Raw genomic sequence first — 20,391 nt, forward strand, 5'->3', positions numbered from 1 at the left:
GCCGCAGCGCCGCAGTCCACATCACTCCCCCTGTAGGAACTGCAGCCGCAGCGCCACAGTCCACATCACTCCCCCTGTAGGAACTGCAGCCGCAGCGCCACAGTCCACATCACTCCCCCTGTAGGAACTGCAGCCGCAGCGCCACAGTCCACATCACTCCCCCTGTAGGAACTTCAGCCGCAGCGCCACAGTCCACATCACTCCCCCTGTAGGAACTTCAGCCGCAGCGCCACAGTCCACATCACTCCCCCTGTCGCATAGGATTTCATTTCCAATTCCAGAAACACACTATCGTATAAAGACCCGCCGTCGTTTATTATTGTGCATCGTGTTTATGAACATCATTGTTTTTTTTTTAAGGAAACGTAACGGGTAATGGGCTTTCTCTCTCCTTTTTCACATAGGGAATAATATGAGTATTCATTTGCCATTACGTGTCCTTTGTATTGCTGTAGCAAAGCATCTTGTGAAAGGCAGTCTGGGAGATGGGGATATTACACATATTACACTCAAGAGCTGCGGCAGACAGCCTAAGCCTCATCTCTCTGGGAAATTGCCTCAGATGAAGGAGATGCTCAAGTCTGATGCTGTTTGATCAACAAGTCCGTTTGCCCTCATCCAAGCAAACACAATACAAACTCTCACCTACTCTAAACATGGCCTGGGCTACTGCAGTAGAAGTCCCATTTGGACGACAAAGATAATAATAAAAAGATGGAAGAGAGACTGGGAGTATTCTCGAACCCTGACACTGGAGGACCTTCGGGACAATGGTTGATACTTAGTGATATTACAGTACACCAGGGTTCCCCAACTGGTGGCCCGTGGGCCGAATTTGGTCCGTGGCTGGTTTTATTTGATCCCTCAAGTTTTCTGAGCAAAAATAAATAAATATATAAAAAAAAATACATATATATATATATATATATATATATAAATATATATATGTATTTTTTAATATACTTGAGGGATATATATATATTACATTTTCATTGTTGGACATAAAAGACTGTAAAAACACCAGGAAATGAGCGCCAAGTGATTTTTATTTAAATAAATCTAAATAAAGTATTACCACACATAGTAGAGAGACACGTGATCGTATACAAAATGTAAGCAAGGTATTAGATGATTATGTTTTAGTCAAACATTATACCTGTTTGGGCTTCTTGCAGTCAATATGCAGTCTACTAATTATTTGTTATTACAAACTGGGTGGTTCGAGCCCTGAATGGTGATACCCGTGGTATACGGACTGCTATGACAAAACATTTATTTTTACTTCTCTAATTACGTTGGTAACCAGTTTATGATAGCAATAAGGCACCTTGGGGACAACAGCTAGGGGCTGTATCAAGGCACTTCGCGTTGTGTTGTGCATAAGAACAGCCCTTAACAGAGGTATAAACTCAGACACGGCTGATTGTTTGTAAACAACAGTGGTATAAACTCAGCCACGGCTGATTGTTTGTAAACAACAGTGGTATAAACTCAGCCACGGCTGATTGTTTGTAAACACCAGTGGTATACACTCAGCCACGGCTGATTGTTTGTAAACAACAGTGGTATAAACCCAGACACGGCTGATTGTTTGTAAACACCAGTGGTATACACTCAGCCACGGCTGATTGTTTGTAAACACCAGTGGTATAAACCCAGACACGGCTGATTGTTTGTAAACACCAGTGGTATAAACCCAGACACGGCTGATTGTTTGTAAACAACAGTGGTATAAACCCAGACACGGCTGATTGTTTGTAAACACCAGTGGTATAAACTCAGACACGGCTGATTGTTTGTAAACACCAGTGGTATAAACCCAGACACGGCTGATTGTTTGTAAACACGTCTGTAAACTGCAGACATCGCCTATCCCATTGTTTGCCTATTAACCTCTTCCTATATCCCTTCACAGTAGGTTTGCATGAAGTATGTGCACGTCTCTCTCCCCTTGGCAGCCACTGCTATCTCCTTGTGCCAGCATGTCTCTCTGGGGGTTACTGTAGAGGGCATCGCTGTTGGGCCGCTGTGTGTGTGTGTGGGGGGGGGGGGGGGGGGGCATGGTTACTGGGCACACACTGACCTTCCCTCTGTTTGAGGGGCGTTGGCACAGCCTGACACCATAATCACTGGTGCCTTGGAAGCAGGTCCAACTTGTAATCACACTGCCCAGGAACCGTGCCCACCGGTGTGGCCAGCTTCAGGCCCTTAAATATATGCAATTTAGCAGACGGTTCTATCCAAAATGACTTACAGTCATGTGTGCATACATTTTTTTGTATGGGTGGCCTCAGCGTTGCAAGAGCCATTCTCTACCAACTGAGCCACAGAGAACAACTACATGTATCTGGATAGGTCTAATTGGCTTCTGAAGACTGCAGCTTCTCCACTGATGATTGTGTGATAGAAACTGCTCACACAGTAATGACAATGCTTTGGATTTAACGTCATTTGAAAACGGTATTGTACACTGTGTTAAGGGATCTACTGAGCAGGAGAATAGAACCTTTATGTTGATTTGTAGGATGAACAACCAGATCATCATTATTATTATTGAATAATAGAATATTGTGCCATTAAACAATAGCTGTGGTTTATATTTCCTTAGAGAGAACCTTGGGATGAGACCAAGTTTAATTTAATTATGTTCTTTTTCCAATAAGATATGAAAAAGGATGACAGATTCTATGAGGGGGCTTTGTGAAATGACAAATCAGTGATTTACTGATACTAGCAAGGGCAGTGTGTGGGTTTTCCGTTTTATTTCAAACGATCTCATTGTTTCCATGCACCTGCAACAAGATAGCTCAGATGTGTGTGCCTTTCTGGAATTGTTTAAATACAATCAAAAAGCTCCTCTCTGACAGAGCGAACCATGGAGAATCAACCTCCCAGCAACAGCACAGCCCAACACTCAGTCTTCAGTGCGTCGGTGAGATATATACCAAAGTGTCACACGTAACAAATGCAATTTCACAGAGGCAGAGATGAGCATTAAAGGTTTGTGCATTTCAATGGCCGCCTCCCTCAAAAGTAAACATCCCCATTTATCTCTGCAATGCCTCTGTCTTCATTCACCGTAGTTCACACCAAACTCTTTATTCCCTGTGACGCCGGGGGCCTTTCTAGGTTCAGCCCTGGCCTCTTTTTAGGCCAAAAAGTAGTTAAGGATGCAGAGGACACGAGAGGAGTGAAAAGCAGGAGAGAGAGAAAGAGAGATTGGCATCGAGGGGCTACGGAGTGGGGGATGTCACTGTGGTTCACTACAGGCCTCTGAGCTGTGAGGTCTGATGTAATAAACGAGGGCAATGCAATAAGAAGATTTACGGAGGACATTTAGGAGGGGTGACAGGCACGACAGAGCACAGAGAGAGAGCACCAGCACAGTATGGATCCACGTCCACTCTTATTGTGACAAACGACAGCGTGACAAGAGATATTCAGAGGCTGGGCGTCAAAAGATGTTAGTGACACCAATCATCAATGGGTGTATAAGCCAGGGAGAGCCTGTCCTATAGATAGCAGGCTAGGAGCAGACAAAACCTGCGGTTGACTGACAACAATGAAACAGGGAGCTCAAAAACCCAACTGTTCTCCCTATCTCCACTGAGTGTACAAAACATTTAAGAGACTTACTCTTTCACGACACAGACTGACCAGGTGAATCCAGGTGAAAGCTATGATCCCTTATTGATGTGACTTGTTAAATCCACTTCAATCCGAGTAGATGAAGGGGAGGAGACCGGTTAAAGAAGGATTTTTAAGCCTTGAGACAATTGAGACATGAATTGTATGTGTGTCACTCAGAGGGCAAGACAAAAGATGTAAGTGGCTTTGAACGGCGCATGGTAGTAGGTGCCAGGCTCACCGGTTTGTGTCATGAACTGCAACACTGTTGGGTTTTTTCTTGCGCAACAATTTCCCATGTGTATCAAGAATGGTCCACCACCCAAAGAACATCCAGCCAACTTGACACAACTGTAGGAACTACTGGAGTCAACATGGGCCTTTCAACACTTTGTAGAGTCCATGCCCCGACAAATTGAGGCTGTTCTGAGGGCAAACTGGAGTGCCACACAGTATTAGGAAGGTGTTCTTAATGTTTTGTACACTCATGTATTTAATGACATACTTGGAGAGAGAGACACACTTCCTCACACAAACAGAACAGGCTCACATTGCAATTGGAAACACTCTGAAATACTCACGCAGCTGGGGTTAGTTGGTTGGAATGATGTCACAGTGTCAGTGATGTCACAGAGTGTCAGTGATGTCACTGAGTGCTTTCACCAGGCGGGTTGAGTCCAGTTTCATATACACTGAGAGTACAAAACATTACGAACACCGTGCCAATATATATATATTTTTTGTTGCCCTCAGAACAGCCTTAATACGTTGGGGCATGGACTCTACAAGGTGTCGAAAGCTTTCCACAGGATTGATAGCCCATGTTGACTCCAATGTTTCCCACAGTTGTGTCAAGTTGGCAGGATGTCCATTGGAGGGTTCAAAAGGCATTTTAAACCTTTAGTCACCCTCAATGGCACACATACACAATCAATGTCTCAAGGCTTAAAAATCCTTCTTTAATCGGTCTCCTCCCCTTCATCTACTCGGATCGAAGTGGATATAACAGGTGACATCAATAAGGGATCATAGCTTTCACCTGGATTCACCTGGTCAGTCTGTCATGAAAGAGCCAGCTTCGTCTCATAGTCTAGACATAACAGAGTAAAAGTAAATCCGGGAAACTCTAATTAGTATATGTTACGTTTGGTATGGTTACATAAGAGAGATGGTTACTTCAGGCAAAAGTGAAAGTATGGTAGTTGATCAGGGTAGTTGGGTGGGTGTATAATGAGAAGGTTTAGCAACACAAAAGGTTGTGAGTTCAAATCTCATCACTTACAATTTTATCAACTTTTCAACCACTTGCTACTTAGCATGTTAGCTAACCCTTCCCCCAACCTTAACCCTTTAACCTAACTCCTAATCTTAACCTTTAGCCTAGCTAACGAGCTAAAATTGGTAACATATCATAGCACTGCTGGCAGCATACCACCCTGCATACCACTGCTGTCTTGCTTCTGAAACTAAGCAGGGTTGGTCCTGGTCAGTCCCTGGATGGGAGACCAGATGCTGCTGGAAGTGGTGTTGGAGAGCCAGTAGGAGGCACTCTTTCCTTTGGTCTAAAAAATGCCCCAGGGCAGTGATTTGGGACATAAAAAGGGTGTCCTGGCTCTCTGAGGTCATTAAAGATCCCATGGCATATATTGTAAGAGCAGTGGTGTTAACCCCGGTGTCCTGGCTAAATTCCCAATCTGGCCCTCAAACCATCACGGTCACCTAATAATCCCCAGTTTACAATTGGCTCATGAGAATGTGTTCTCAGTCAACTTACCTGGTAAAATAACGGATAAATTACAAATTGTAAACCGTAACATATCAAACAAAATGGGTAATGGACATCCACAAACTAATACATATACTAAATGGGAGTGTCTCGGATTTATGCACAGAATAATAGGAAAATGTTCTGAGAGCAGGTGTTCTTTATGCTTTGTACACTCAGTGCATGTTGACAATATGAATGTAAATGTTGATAAATTGCCAGACAAACCTGGGCCACGTTCAGTAGGAAAACGTAGTCAAGCTTTGCAGATTGAAATATAGTATGTGAAGAAAAACATGCCTCCGACAGGAATCACATTGGTTATATTCATGGCATTATTATCTGCAACATTGAACAAAGCTTGTCCACTAAACGTAGCCCTCGAGGCAGCAGCGTGACTTGTTGCTCGTTGGTGGTATGCTTCACTGTATCAACACGTTGTATCAACAGTGCATTCACTGGTTGAGTCGTTTAATGAGGGTCTCCTCCTCCACTTCACTCTCAACGCCAGTAGCTATCTCGAGAGCTAATGGAGGGTGTCTGCAGCTCTAATGAATAGGGGAGAGCAGCCAACCCTGCGGGATAAAGCCATCCAAACATAATTAGCGATAACCCAACACCCAAACGAAAGAAACTCTAGTAGATTGGTTCAATGTCACCAAAGTCAACAGCACCGCACGCCGAGCATCTCTTCTCATTTTTTTTTTTATCAGTAAATAATACAGAGTGAAAATAATTTATTAAAACAACTATTGTGGTGGAGAGACCACTTGACATAGTATTTTTTTGTTTGTTTTGGTTCTCTCATTTCTCTACATTGTGAACCCTGTAAATGTTTAAAAAAAAATAACCTTAAAATCGACTTACATGAATATTAACAGGGCTTATCTATGTACAATATACAGGATATAACATCATGTCACCCGTGTGTAAATACAGTCATGTTCTTCATCAAACACTCTAAATAATAAGTCCTTGTTATCCAATATGAGAGCTAACAGTCAACGAAGTGTCCTGGACTTTGTGGTCAAGTTAAGAAACATACATTACTGAGACTCTTGTGATGCTCTGTCCACTACAAGAGAAAAGATCATTGTAAATCAGTTGTGTACACATTTGTTCAGAACTCAAAACCTCAACTTTGTCCTTAAACCTTGAGCTCCCCTTTCTATTCCCAATCCTTGTCCTGAGAGCAGTGTGTTGATCTATCCCAAAGTTGCAATAATTAAAGCTGAACCCCAACAACTTGTAAATCATACAGGAAATGTTCCAGAATTATTACAGTTCGTATTAAACACATAGTGGAATCAGGCGCAAACACTGTAGAGATCTAGGCTGGCTGGCTGTGGGGATACAGGCTGATGGTCTGGCTGGCTGTGGGGATACAGGCTGACGGGCTGGCTGGGGGGGATACAGGCTGACGGGCTGGCTGAGGGGATACAGGCTGACGGGCTGGCTGGCTGTGGGGATACAGGCTGACGGGCTGGCTGGCTGTGGGGATACAGGCTGACGGGCTGGCTGAGGGGGATACAGGCTGACGGGCTGGCTGAGGGGGATACAGGCTGACGGGCTGGCTGAGGGGGATACAGGCTGACGGGCTGGCTGAGGGGGATACAGGCTGACGGGCTGGCTGAGGGGGATACAGGCTGACGGGCTGGCTGGGGGGATACAGGCTGACGGGCTGGCTGAGGGGGATACAGGCTGACGGGCTGGCTGAGGGGGATACAGGCTGGGAGGCTTGGGAGTTGGCTGTGGGGATACAGGGTTGGGTGGCTGGCTGTGGGGATACAAGCTGTGGGGCTGGCTGGGGGGGGGATCCTGGCTGATGGGCTGTCTGGAGGGATACAGGCTGATGGGCTGTCTGAAGGGATACAGGCTGGTGGGCTGTCTGGAGGGATACAGGCTGGTGGGCTGGCTGTGGAGATACAGGCTGATGGGCTGGCTGTGGAGAAACAGGCTGATGGGCTGTCTGGAGGGATACAGGCTGATGGGCTGTCTGGAGGGATACAGGCTGATGGGCTGTCTGGAGGGATACAGGCTGATGGGCTGTCTGGAGGGATACAGGCTGATGGGCTGTCTGGAGGGATACAGGCTGATGGGCTGTCTGGAGGGATACAGGCTGATGGGCTGTCTGGAGGGATACAGGCTGATGGGCTGTCTGGAGGGATACAGGCTGATGGGCTGTCTGGAGGGATACAGGCTGGGGGGGATACAGGCTGATGGGCTGGCTGTGGGGATACAGGCTGATGGGCTGTCTGGAGGGATACAGGCTGATGGGCTGTCTGGAGGGATACAGGCTGATGGGCTGTCTGGAGGGATACAGGCTGATGGGCTGTCTGGAGGGATACAGGCTGATGGGCTGTCTGGAGGGATACAGGCTGATGGGCTGTCTGGAGGGATACAGGCTGATGGGCTGTCTGGAGGGATACAGGCTGATGGGCTGTCTGGAGGGATACAGGCTGATGGGCTGTCTGGAGGGATACAGGCTGATGGGCTGTCTGGAGGGATACAGGCTGATGGGCTGGCTGGGGGGATACAGGCTGGTGGGCTGGCTGGGGGGATACAGGGTGGTGGTCTAGCTGGGGGGATACAGGCTGAGGGGATACAGGCTGAGAGGATACGTGCTGACGGGCTGGCTGAGGGGATACAGGCTGACGGGATACAGGCTGATGGGCTGGCTGGAGGGATACAGGCTGACGGGCTGGCTGGAGGGATACAGGCTGATGGGCTGGCTGTGGAGAAACAGGCTGATGGGCTGTCTGGAGGGATACAGGCTGATGGGCTGTCTGGAGGGATACAGGCTGATGGGCTGTCTGGAGGGATACAGGCTGATGGGCTGTCTGGAGGGATACAGGCTGATGGGCTGTCTGGAGGGATACAGGCTGATGGGCTGTATGGAGGGATACAGGCTGATGGGCTGTCTGGAGGGATACAGGCTGATGGGCTGTCTGGAGGGATACAGGCTGATGGGCTGTCTGGAGGGATACAGGCTGATGGGCTGGCTGGGGGGATACAGACTGGGAGGCCTGGGGGTTGGCTGTGGAGATACAGGCTGGTGGTCTAGCTGGGGGGATACAGGCTGAGGGGATACAGGCTGAGGGGATACAGGCTGACGGGATACAGGCTGATGGGCTGGCTGGAGGGATACAGGCTGACGGGCTGGCTGGGGGGATACAGGCTGAGGGGATACAAGCTGGGGGGATACAGGCTGACGGGCTGGCTGGAGGGATACAGGCTGACGGGCTGGCTGGAGGGAATACAGGCTGATGGGCTGGCTGGGGGGATACAGGCTGATGGGCTGGCTGTGGGGATACAGGCTGATGGGCTGGCTGGAGGGATACAGGCTGATGGGCTGGCTGGAGGGATACAGGCTGATGGGCTGGCTGGGGGGGATACAGGCTGGTGGGCTGGCTGGGGGGGATACAGGCTGGCGGGCTGGCTGGGGGGATACAGACTGGGAGGCCTGGGGGTTGGCTGTGGAGATACAGGCTGGTGGGCTGGCTGGGGGGATACAGGCTGATGGGCTGGCTGTGGAAATACAGGCTGATGGGCTGGCTGTGGAGAAACAGGCTGATGGGCTGGCTGTGGAGAAACAGGCTGATGGGCTGGCTGTGGAGAAACAGGCTGATGGGCTGGCTGTGGAGAAACAGGCTGATGGGCTGGCTGGAGGGATACAGGCTGGTGGGCTGGCTGGGGGGATACAGGCCGAGGGGATACAGGCTGAGGGGATACAGGCTGAGGGGATACAAGCTGACGGGCTGGCTGAGGGGATACAGGCTGACGGGATAGAGGCTGATGGGCTGGCTGGAGGGATACAGGCTGACGGGCTGGCTGGGGGGATACAGGCTGAGGGGATACAGGCTGGGGGGATACAGGCTGACGGGCTGGCTGGAGGGATACAGGCTGACGGGCTGGCTGGAGGGATACAGGCTGATGGGATACAGGTTGGGTGGCTGGCTGTGGGGATACAAGCTGTGGGGCTGGGGGAGGGGGATCCTGGCTGGTGGGCTGGCTGTGTTTGGCAGAAAGTCATCGTGGGTAAATGCAGCCTGCTGCTTCCACTAGCCCAGGGGTGTCAAACTCATTCCATGAGGGAAGAGTGTCTGCAGGTTTTTGTTTTTTCTTTTCAATTAAGCCGTAGACATCCAGCTGAGGGGAGTTCCTTACTAATTAGTGACCTTAATTCATCAATCAAGTACAAGGGTGGAGTGAAAACTCGCAGACACACGGCCCTCTGTGGAATGAGTTTGACACCTCATGTACTAGCCCATCATTGTCGTCATGGGATACAGAGAGCCCCGCTAAACACAGGATAGAGAGAGCACTGAAGACATTCCCTCCTCCAAGCCGCTCTCTCTTTCACTCTCTCTAGGTGTGACAATGCTGGGCTAGTGTAAGTAGGCTGAGAGGGAGAGAGAAAGAGGAGGGAGAAAGAAAGAGGAGAGAGGAGAGAGAAAGAGGAGAGAGGAGAGAGAGGTAGAGGGAGAGAGAAAGAGGAGAGAGAGGCAGAGGGAGAGAGAAAGAGGAGAGAGGGGTAGAGGTAGAGAGAAAGAGGAGAGAGGAGAGAGAGGTAGAGGGAGAGAGAAAGAGGAGAGAGGGAGAGAGAAAGAGGAGAGAGGAGAGAGGTAGAGAGAAAGAGGAGAGAGGGAGAGAGAAAGAGGAGAGAGGAGAGAGAGGCAGAGGGAGAGAGAAAGAGGAGAGAGAGGTAGAGGGAGAGAGAAAGAGAAGAGAGAGGTAGAGGGAGAGAGAAAGAGGAGAGAGGGGTAGAGGTAGAGAGAAAGAGGAGAGAGGGGTAGAGGTAGAGAGAAAGAGGAGAGAGGAGAGAGAGGTAGAGGGAGAGAGAAAGGAGAGAGAGGTAGAGAGAAAGAGGAGAGAGAGGCAGAGGGAGAGAGAAAGAGGAGAGAGGAGAGAGAGGTAGAGGAGAGAGGGGTAGAGGTAGAGAGAAAGAGGAGAGAGGAGAGAGAGGTAGAGAGAAAGAGGAGAGAGGGGTAGAGGGAGAGAGAAAGTGGAGCAGTAATCCTGAGGGAGAGGAGATGGACCGGGGGAGAGTAAAGCTGCATTTCTTCAAGATGTCCTTCACCTTGATGAGTCCTTGCTTCTGCTCCAACTAGACTGGACTCCAACTAGACCACTTTCTGTTGTTTCCAAAGAGAACAGACACCAGACACGGTCTCCCAGCAGCCTCTATACTGTACACCACTATGTACTGTAGCGTTGAGTCCAGTTGCATGGCAGTCATGTACATTGTTACAAAAATCATTGCGTGTCTAATTATCATTACAGCTCATGACCATTTTTTTGTAAACCCATCTTACAGTTCAAAGATGTGCATTCTCATGTACCATCAACATTGTTATCACAATGGGTGTTCTCCGAATATGAAACGCTATGCCTTGAACAAGACCTATTGCCTTAAATAAATGACAGTTCAAGGATAGGGTTCTATTCTCACACGAGACATTATACAGCCTATAAGAGCAGGAGTGCTGATCTAGGATCAGGTAGCTCCTATAAAACATAATCTAATTCATTATTTATCTAAAAGACAAAACTGATCTTAGATCAGCACTCAGATGCTTTATGAGTACCTTCCCTGGTGAATCGTCCCAGTTTATGATAACATATAAAAGTGTCAGGTGTAGACAGACATCGGTTCTTATTAAAGACACCCACTTTCACTGTACAAAAGCCCCCCCCCCCCCCCACTTAAATGTGTACATAATCTTAAAAAGCATGCAATTATTAAAAGGTTAATGAATGAAACTCCCTTAAATGGGACTGACTGTCTGTGTCAGAAATCAGAGTTGGGATCTTTGACAGGATTTGGCAAATATGAGAAGGATGTCAGTCACATTGTCAGTGCAATGAGCAGCATGGATTGGCCATGTTCAGCTAAGCTGACAAAACTGTAACGTTCACATGAGTTAATTCCCTGTAGTGTTAGAGCTGAGAGGGGAGTGGAGTCTCCATGTTAGGGTGTAATAGCAGTGTGTGTGTGGGCATAAGCAGCTGTCAGCCAACGCTCATCATTTAGTGCTGATCTAAGGTGTTAGACTGATGAGTGCCATGTGAACACTGGCTGACTGACTGGCAGACTGGCTGGCGGGCAGACTGGCAGACTGACTGGCGGGCAGACTGGTGTGTGTGTTCAAGTGAGCACATCTATCAACCTTTTAATATGTCAAAGTGGTCAAATGCACAGTACCACACAGACATGTACCTTCCGAGGTTCTGTGAGTCTAGAGGTATGCTTGGATGATCGTGTAACTGTGATCGAGACGGTGGGTACAGGATAGTGTCTGTTACAGCATACTCTGCTCAGGGATGGGAAGGACAGACAGCTAGGGTAGAGATGAATGAAATGTAAGAAATGGGTAGGATTTGAGCTAAAGTCAAGTTGATTGGAAGTTGAGGGTTGAGGACACTGGTTGTTAGGTGAATTCCGGAGATGACTTTCACTTCCATGATTCAGATGGTGATGTGTCCATTATATTATATGTTTTAGGGGATATGGGGAAAGTGAAAGGTGTGTGTATGTGTGTGTTTACGTCTGAGTGGTTGTGTACGTGTGTGTGTGTGTGTGTGTGTGTGTGTGCGCACGACCCCAGTGCCTTAGCCGTCGTGTTGGGCCAGGGCCTGCAGTTCGGCAGTGTGAAGTGAGTGCTGCAGGAAGACGTTCTTGCGGCTGTACATGTGCAGGGAAAGGGGGCCTCTGGGAGGCTGGCCCAGGCGGCCCGTGAAGGAGGAAGAGGAAGATGAGGTGGAGAGAGAAGGCTGGCAAGGGATAGGTACCGGGGCTCTCTCACTGTCTGAGGAGAGGCTGCTGCGGCAGGGACTGCCTCGGCTCTGGAGGCTGGAGCTGCTGCCCCACACCGCAGCCCCCACCCCCACCGCCCGGGGGATCTGGCTGGCTGGGTAGTCGATTCTCCTGAGAGCCCCTACCTCTGATGAGATCAGAGCCCCTTCTGGTCTCCTCGGGGGTCCTGCATGGTCCCTGCCTCCCCCGGGGCCACTGGACGACAGGGCTGGGGCTGGGCAGTGGCTCTCATTGCTGGAAGTGGAGTGTTCTGCCGCCATACGGCTGTATTGGTCCTCGATGAGAGACCGAGCCGGCCTTCTGTCTCTTGTGCTGGTACTGTTTTGGCTTGTTGCCCGGCTGGGATGGATGGTCTGCGAACCGAGAGAAAGAGGGAGAGAGAAAGACAAAAAACTGTAAAAATATGACACCAATGTAGCTGGTTAACTGCAGGGACATTTTGAAGAGGCATCGTAAGTTCCTGGAGCTTTGTCTAATTATTTCCCGACCGCTCTGTAAGAACCAGTCCAACTGGAGACTTTAACCAGAACAGGAAGCAGCCTCAGTCCAACTGGAGACTTTAACCAGAACAGGCAGCAGCCTCAGTCCAACTGGAGACTTTAACCAGAACAGGAAGCAGCCTCAGTACAACTGGAGACTTAAACCAGAACAGGAAGCAGCCTCAGTACAACTGGAGACTTTAACCAGAACAGGAAGCAGCCTCAGTCCAACTGGAGACTTTAACCAGAACAGGAAGCAGCCTCAGTCCAACTGGAGACTTTAACCAGAACAGGAAGCAGCCTCAGTACAACTGGAGACTTTAACCAGAACAGGAAGCAGCCTCAGTCTCTACAGCACACAGTGGGGAGGTGGTACACAAAGCAATGGCACCAAGGAGAGATAGCCACCTGTTCCTGGTCACACAACACTGCCTCTCTTATGCAACATGGCCATGTTTAGCAAATACTTTTATCCAAAGTGACTTACAGGTCCTCTTTCTCCCCTCTCTCTCTCTCTCCAGATGAAATCCTGCTGACCACTGGCTGCGTCCCATTCCTCACTTCCCTCATCAACTCATCCCTGACCACTGGCTGCGTCCCCTCTGACTTCAAAATGTGCCCTAGTCGCTCCCCTCCTCAAGAAACCAACACTTGACCCTCGTATGTCAAAAACTACAGATCAGTATCCCTTCTTTCTTTTCTTTCAAAAACACTTGAGTGTGAGGTCTCTGACTAACTCTCTCGCTAGCTCTCTCAGAACAATCTTCTTGACCCTAACCAGTCACGCTTCAAGGTGGCTCACTCAACGAAGACTGCTCTTCTCGGTGTCACGGATGCTTTCTGCACTGCCACAGCTGACTCTCTCTCCTGTTTTCATTCTCCTAGATGGATCTGCTGCCTTGGACACCCTGAACCATCATTCCCCCTTCTGACACCCGGCCTGGCAGATACCTCAGCTTGGATGTCGGCCCACCACCTCAAGCTGAACCTCGACAAGACGGAGCTGCTCTTCAGATTCGACGTCAAATGTTTGACTAACTAAACACAATCGGAGTAGACATAGGAAATTAACCGAGTCGACAGCCCAAAAAAGTAAAGCAATTTCCTTACCGTGTTTGATACAAATCTACTCTGAGCAGGGGAATCTAATTACAAGGAGCAAAGCATATGCAATAACTTTGGAGGTGTAAATGGGAATTGGATGTATTAATGTTATTCCATCAACAGAGGAAAACAGATGGAGACAGAAAGGGCCTATTGGGACGGAGGAACAGAGTGCTAACGCGTCATGTCTGATCCCATTTAGCATGTGTATTTATTAGGGATCCCCCATTAGCTACTCTTCCTGGGGTCCAAACACATCACACCAACAAATCTAAATAAAACAATCCATCATAGAACATTATTACTCCACTACAGATCTACAATACAACAGCTATAACACCACCGTACACCAATATTATAATGTACGTGTGTGTGTGTGTTCCTGTCTGCCATTTCACAGTCTGCGTTGTTCAATAAGTTGTAGTTTTACCTGCTTGCATTAGTTACTTGATGGGGAGTAGAGTTCCATCATTACTTAAGCAGAAATAACACTAATCATTCCATCAACACATTAACTGGACACAGTAATAAAAACCAGAAGAACACTGAGCTTTTCAAAATAATCACTTGTACATACAGTGCCTTGCGAAAGTATTCGGCCCCCTTGAACTTTGCGACCTTTTGCCACATTTCAGGCTTCAAACATAAAGATATAAAACTGTATTTTTTTGTGAAGAATCAACAACAAGTGGGACACAATCATGAAGTGGAATGACATTTATTGGATATTTCAAACTTTTTTAACAAATCAAAAACTGAACAATTGGGCGTGCAAAATTATTCAGCCCCCTTAAGTTAATACTTTGTAGCGCCACCTTTTGCTGCGATTACAGCTCTAAGTCGCTTGGGGTATGTCTCTATCAGTTTTGCACATTGAGAGACTGACATTTTTTCCCATTCCTCCTTGCAAAACAGCTCGAGCTCAGTGAGGTTGGATGGAGAGCATTTGTGAACAGCAGTTTTCAGTTCTTTCCACAGATTCTCGATTGGATTCAGGTCTGTACTTTGACTTGGCCATTCTAACACCTGGATATGTTTATTTTTGAACCATTCCATTGTAGATTTTGCTTTATGTTTTGGATCATTGTCTTGTTGGAAGACAAATCTCCGTCCCAGTCTCAGGTCTTTTGCAGACTCCATCAGGTTTTCTTCCAGAATGGTCCTGTATTTGGCTCCATCCATCTTCCCTTCAATTTTAACCATCTTCCCTGTCCCTGCTGAAGAAAAGCAGGCCCAAACCATGATGCTGCCACCACCATGTTTGACAGTGGGTATGGTGTGTTCAGGGTGATGAGCTGTGTTGCTTTTACGCCAAACATAACGTTTTGCATTGTTGCCAAAAAGTTCAATTTTGGTTTCATCTGACCAGAGCACCTTCTTCCACATGTTTGGTGTGTCTCCCAGGTGGCTTGTGGCAAACTTTTAACAACACTTTTTATGGATATCTTTAAGAAATGTCTTTCTTCTTGCCACTCTTCCATAAAGGCCAGATTTGTGCAATATACGACTGATTGTTGTCCTATGGACAGAGTCTCCCACCTCAGCTGTAGATCTCTGCAGTTCATCCAGAGTGATCATGGGCCTCTTGGCTGCATCTCTGATCAGTCTTCTCCTTGTATGAGCTGAAAGTTTAGAGGGACGGCCAGGTCTTGGTAGATTTGCAGTGGTCTGATACTCCTTCCATTTCAATATTATCGCTTGCACAGTGCTCCTTGGGATGTTTAACGCTTGGGAAATCTTTTTGTATCCAAATCCGGCTTTAAACTTCTTCACAACAGTATCTCGGACCTGCCTGGTGTATTCCTTGTTCTTCATGATGCTCTCTGCGCTTTTAACGGACCTCTGAGACTATCACAGTGCAGGTGCATTTATACGGAGACTTGATTACACACAGGTGGATTATATTTATCATCATTAGTCATTTAGGTCAACATTGGATCATTCAGAGATCCTCACTGAACTTCTGGAGAGAGTTTGCTGCACTGAAAGTAAAGAGGCTGAATAATTTTGCACGCCCAATTTTTCAGTTTTTGATTTGTTAAAAAAGTTTGAAATATCCAATAAATGTCGTTCCACTTCATGATTGTGTCCCACTTGTTGTTGATTCTTCACAAAAAAATACAGTTTTATATCTTTATGTTTGAAGCCTGAAATGTGGCAAAAGATCGCAAAGTTCAAGGGGGCCGAATACTTTCGCAAGGCACTGTATATATATCATTCCTTCAGATATCCCGAGACCTGTGAACTGACATTGAAAGGATAAATTCTGTTGAGTAAAAAGCAGTGTGTGTGTCTGCGTGTGCTGAGAGTTCTCCAGCCGTGTTGATGGAACAGGGCTGGTAGAGAGATGGGAGGAGCGTTGGTGTAGCCAAGGACAAGGGGGGGGGGGGGGGGGGGGGGGTTGATTTACAAACTCTGGTGTCCTCTCAAGTATACACTCTGTGGCAACTGGCCTGCCTCGGTCGGCAAAACACACACAATAGTAAAACAGAGTGATTTAAAAGGAAAGCCTCTGCAGTCCCAGTCTTTATTGGGCTGTGAAGAAACACAGCAAGTTGCTAATGGCAGAGTTTTGTTAAAAGCCTTCCAGCTGATTATATGCACAAGTGGAGACGCAACACCATTTCATCACTTTTTTCCCCTCGAGGAGAAAGCCACAGCGAAGCTGCTTTGTTCTCTATCCAGTTGCACACTGAACACAGTGAGTCAGTAGAGACCGTACAGTCTGATTCACACTGAACACAGTGAGTCAGTAAAGACCGTACAGTCTGATTCACACTGAACACAGTGAGTCAGTAGAGACCGTACATTCTGATTCACACTGAACACAGTGAGTCAGTAGAGACCGTACAGTCTGATTCACACTGAACACAGTAAGTCAGTAGAGACAGTACAGTCTGATTCACACTGAACACAGTGAGTCAGTAGAGACCGTACATTCTGATTCACACTGAACACAGTGAGTCAGTAGAGACCGTACAGTCTGATTCACACTGAACACAGTAAGTCAGTAGAGACAGTACAGTCTGATTCACACTGAACACAGTGAGTCAGTAGAGACAGTACAGTCTGATTCACACTGAACACAGTGAGTCAGTAGAGACAGTACAGTCTGATACAAATGCTACAGTCCAGCTGAGCACAGCAGTCATTCATTCATGTGTTGCTAAAATTTGCCATCTGAAGACAGACTGCTAGTGCATTGGGAAACTCCAATGAGTCACAAATATCTGCGACAAGGAGCAAAAACATGCTCTCTGTCTCTCGCGCTCTCTCTCTCTAAAAACAAAATGGAAGGATGTGAACAGCCCTTCTCCACCCACAACTAAATGCAGTTTGTCAGATCAACACAATGAAGCAGAAAAACAAACTCTAAACATTGTATGAAAAGACTGTCATTGAGGGCTTGGGCTTTTTGTCGTGCCTGCCTCTCGGTATTGTACGATTCCTCGCAGAGCCAGCTGAGGTACAATCAGAGTCCTCTCGTGGTGATTACGCAATCAGAGTCCTCTCGTGGTGATTACGCAATCAGAGTCCTCTTGTGGTGATTACGCAATCAGAGTCCTCTCGTGGTGATTACGCAATCAGAGTCCTCTCGTGGTGATTATGCAATCAGAGTCCTCTCGTGGTGATTACGCAATTAGAGTCCTCTCGTGGTGATTACGCAATCAGAGTCCTCTCGTGGTGATTACGCAATCAGAGTCCTCTCGTGGTGATTACGCAATCAGAGTCCTCTCGTGGTGATTACGCAATCAGATCAGATCAAATCATATCTCCATTTTTTCTTCAAACTTAATGGCGATTCGTGATATACAGTGCATTCGGAAAGTATTCAAACCCTTTGACATTTTCAGCTATTTCCAGGTCTCTCCAGAGATGTTCAATCGGGTTCAAGTTTGGGCTCTGGCTGGGCCACTCAAAGACATTCAGAGACTTGTCCCGAAGCCACTCCTGCATTGTCTTGGCTGTGTGCTAGGGTTGTTGTCCTGTTAGAAGGTGAACCATTGCCCCAGTCTGAGGTCCTGAGCGCTCTGGAGCACGTTTTCATCAAGGATCACTCTGTACTTTGCTCTGTTCATCTTTCCCTCGATCCTGACTAGTTTCCCAGTCCCTGCCACCACCATGCTTCACCATAGGGATGGTATTGGCCAGGTGATGAGCGGTGCCTGGTTTCCTCCAGATGTGATGCTTGGCATTCAGGCCAAAGAGTTCAATCTTGGTTTCATCAGACCAGAGAATATTTTTTTACCATAGTCGGAGAGTCTTTAGGTGCCTTTTGGCAAACTCCAAGCGGGCTGTCATGTGCCTTTTCCTGATTCGTGACTTCCTGTCTGGCCACAATCTACCATAAAAGTCTGATTGGTGGAGTGCTGCAGAGATGGTTGTCCTTCTGGAAGGTTATCCTACCTCCACAGAGGAACTGGAGCTGTGTCAGAGTGACCATCGAGTTCTTGGTTACCTAACTGACCAAGGCCCTTCTCCCCTGATTTCTCAGTTTGGCTGAGAGTCTTGGTGGTTCCAAAGTTCTTCAATTTAAGAATGATGGAGGCCACTGTATTCTTGGGGACCTTCAATGCTGCAGAAATGGTTTGGTACTCTTCCCAAGATCTGTGCCTCAACACAATCCTGTCTCTGAACTCTACGGACAATTCCTTCAACCTCATGGCTTGGTTTTTGCTCTGACATGCACAGTCAACTGTGGGACCTTGTATAGACAGATGACTTCCTTTTCAAATCATGTCCAATCAATTGAATGTACCACAGGTGGACTCCAATCAAGTTGTAGAAACATCTCAAGGATGATCAACGGAAACAGGATGCATCTGAGCTCAATGTCGAGTCGTATAGCAAAGGGACTGAATACTTATGTACCGTGGTAATTAAGGCATTTCTGTTTTTATTTTTAATACATTTGCCAACATTTCTAATAACCTGTTTTCGCTTTATCGTAGCGGGGAATTGTGTGAAGATTTATGAGAAAAATCTATTAAATTCACTCCAGAAAAAGGCTCAATGTAACAAAATATGGAAAAAGTTTGGGGATCTGAATAAATAATTTTTAAAAAATTCTCTAAATAAGCGTTGTTCAGTTAAAGGTCAAATACACCGCATTTCAAACAGTCAGCAACAATCAAATTCATTCAGGGCTTGTGAAGTTATACTTAAGTTAAATATGACCCTTCCACAACAATAAGACTCACAATTTATTTAAATTGAATTTCACCTTTATTTAACCAGGTAGGCTAGTTGAGAACAAGTTCTCATTTACAACTGCGACCTGGCCAAGATAAAGCAAAGCAGTGTGAACAGACAGCAACACAGAGTTGTGTCATAATTAATTTTATCAAAATAGTTTAACCTGTTTTCTATGAAAATGCCATTTTTTGTTACAAATTTAACCAGAACCATGTATAATGTACATTCACTAATAAATGACTGACTTATTGTAGCAGGCATTGGGCTATAGGAAATAACACTGGTCTCATCAACCATCTCTCAAGCCCACGTGCTAGCCATTAGCCAGCTAATCTTTATATTTCTAGTGTAGCCAACTTGGATCTATTTGCTACAGTAGCTGACAAGGTTGAACAGTTGAATACTTCTGCACACACCCTTCTGTCTGTCTTCAGCGGTTTGAACAGCATGTTAGCCTTTCCACTTTGTTCAGATGTTGAAATCATATATTATTTCTCAGAACAAGTTGCCAATTCCTTATATAAAATGGTGTTTTATGCATATATATAAAACACAGACTAGACAGCTAGTATAACAGTCTTTGGCTGAAATGCTGCTAGTGGTACGTTGTACCCCAATGCTGCTAGTGGTACGTTGTACCCCAATGCTGCTAGTGGTACGTAGTACCCCAATGCTGTTAGTGGTACGTTGTACCCCAATGCTGCTAGTGGTACGTAGTACCCCAATGCTGCTAGTGGTACGTAGTACCCCAATGCTGCTAGTGGTACGTAGTACCCCAATGCTGCTAGTGGTACGTAGTACCCCAATGCTGCTAGTGGTACGTAGTACCCCAATGCTGCTAGTGGTACGTAGTACCCCAATGCTGCTAGTGGTACGTAGTACCCCAATGCTGCTAGTGGTACGTAGTACCCCAATGCTGCTAGTGGTACGTAGTACCCCAATGCTGCTAGTGGTACGTAGTACCCCAATGCTGCTAGTGGTACGTAGTACCCCAATGCTGCTCGTGACAAACTGGACATTTGTGTTCCGGAAGCAAAGTTCACTCTGGCTTTAGTAGTGTCTTTTCTGCACGCACTTTGAGTAGTTGAGACATACAAAAGGTCTTGTTAGAAAAGTGAACTTCTCCTTTATTACAGTAAAATAAATGCCTCAACGTGTTTCGGTGTCCAACGTGTTTCGGTGTCCAATTCTATTGGACCAAACCTCAAATGCAAATTGTGAGTTGAAACCGCTCGTCGGAGAGGAAGATGTGATCTTTCAACTTTGTTGGCGTGAGAGGCAGGGGGAGGGGCTTGGTGTGTAAACCATAGAGGAAGAGGCAAAGCGATAGGTTTAACTCTCGCTAAAAATCAGTCCAAAATAAGGCCAATGCGTTTCTATAGGCTTATTTTGAACCTAAGCTT

At 46.9% G+C, this 20,391-nt stretch overlaps 2 protein-coding genes across 3 annotated transcripts in view; both read right to left on the reverse strand.

Annotated features, from left to right (window-relative positions):
- Positions 1-6,682: 6,682 nt before the first annotated feature.
- Positions 6,683-9,425, reverse strand: LOC118964797 (proline-rich protein 36-like). The gene is made up of 2 exons (XM_036979163.1): positions 8,014-9,425; positions 6,683-7,967 (listed from the first exon to the last, which is right to left on the reverse strand). The coding sequence occupies exons 1-2, from the start codon at positions 9,423-9,425 to the stop codon at positions 6,683-6,685; spliced, it is 2,697 nt and encodes an 898-aa protein (XP_036835058.1).
- Positions 9,426-10,313: 888 nt separating this feature from the next.
- Positions 10,314-20,391, reverse strand: part of LOC110525252 (serine-rich coiled-coil domain-containing protein 1) — a 109,861-nt gene continuing 99,783 nt past the window's right edge. Inside the window, exon 10 of one of the 2 annotated variants that reach the window (XM_036979389.1) lies at positions 10,314-12,562. In XM_036979389.1, coding sequence (XP_036835284.1) covers positions 12,005-12,562 — 558 coding nt within the window. In that variant the 3' untranslated portion in view covers positions 10,314-12,004. The remainder of the gene's footprint in view (positions 12,563-20,391) is intronic. The other variant, XM_036979390.1, reaches the window with a different exon arrangement.

Source organism: Oncorhynchus mykiss, chromosome 6 (genome assembly GCF_013265735.2).
Source record: "Oncorhynchus mykiss isolate Arlee chromosome 6, USDA_OmykA_1.1, whole genome shotgun sequence".
Lineage (NCBI taxonomy): Eukaryota > Metazoa > Chordata > Actinopteri > Salmoniformes > Salmonidae > Oncorhynchus > Oncorhynchus mykiss.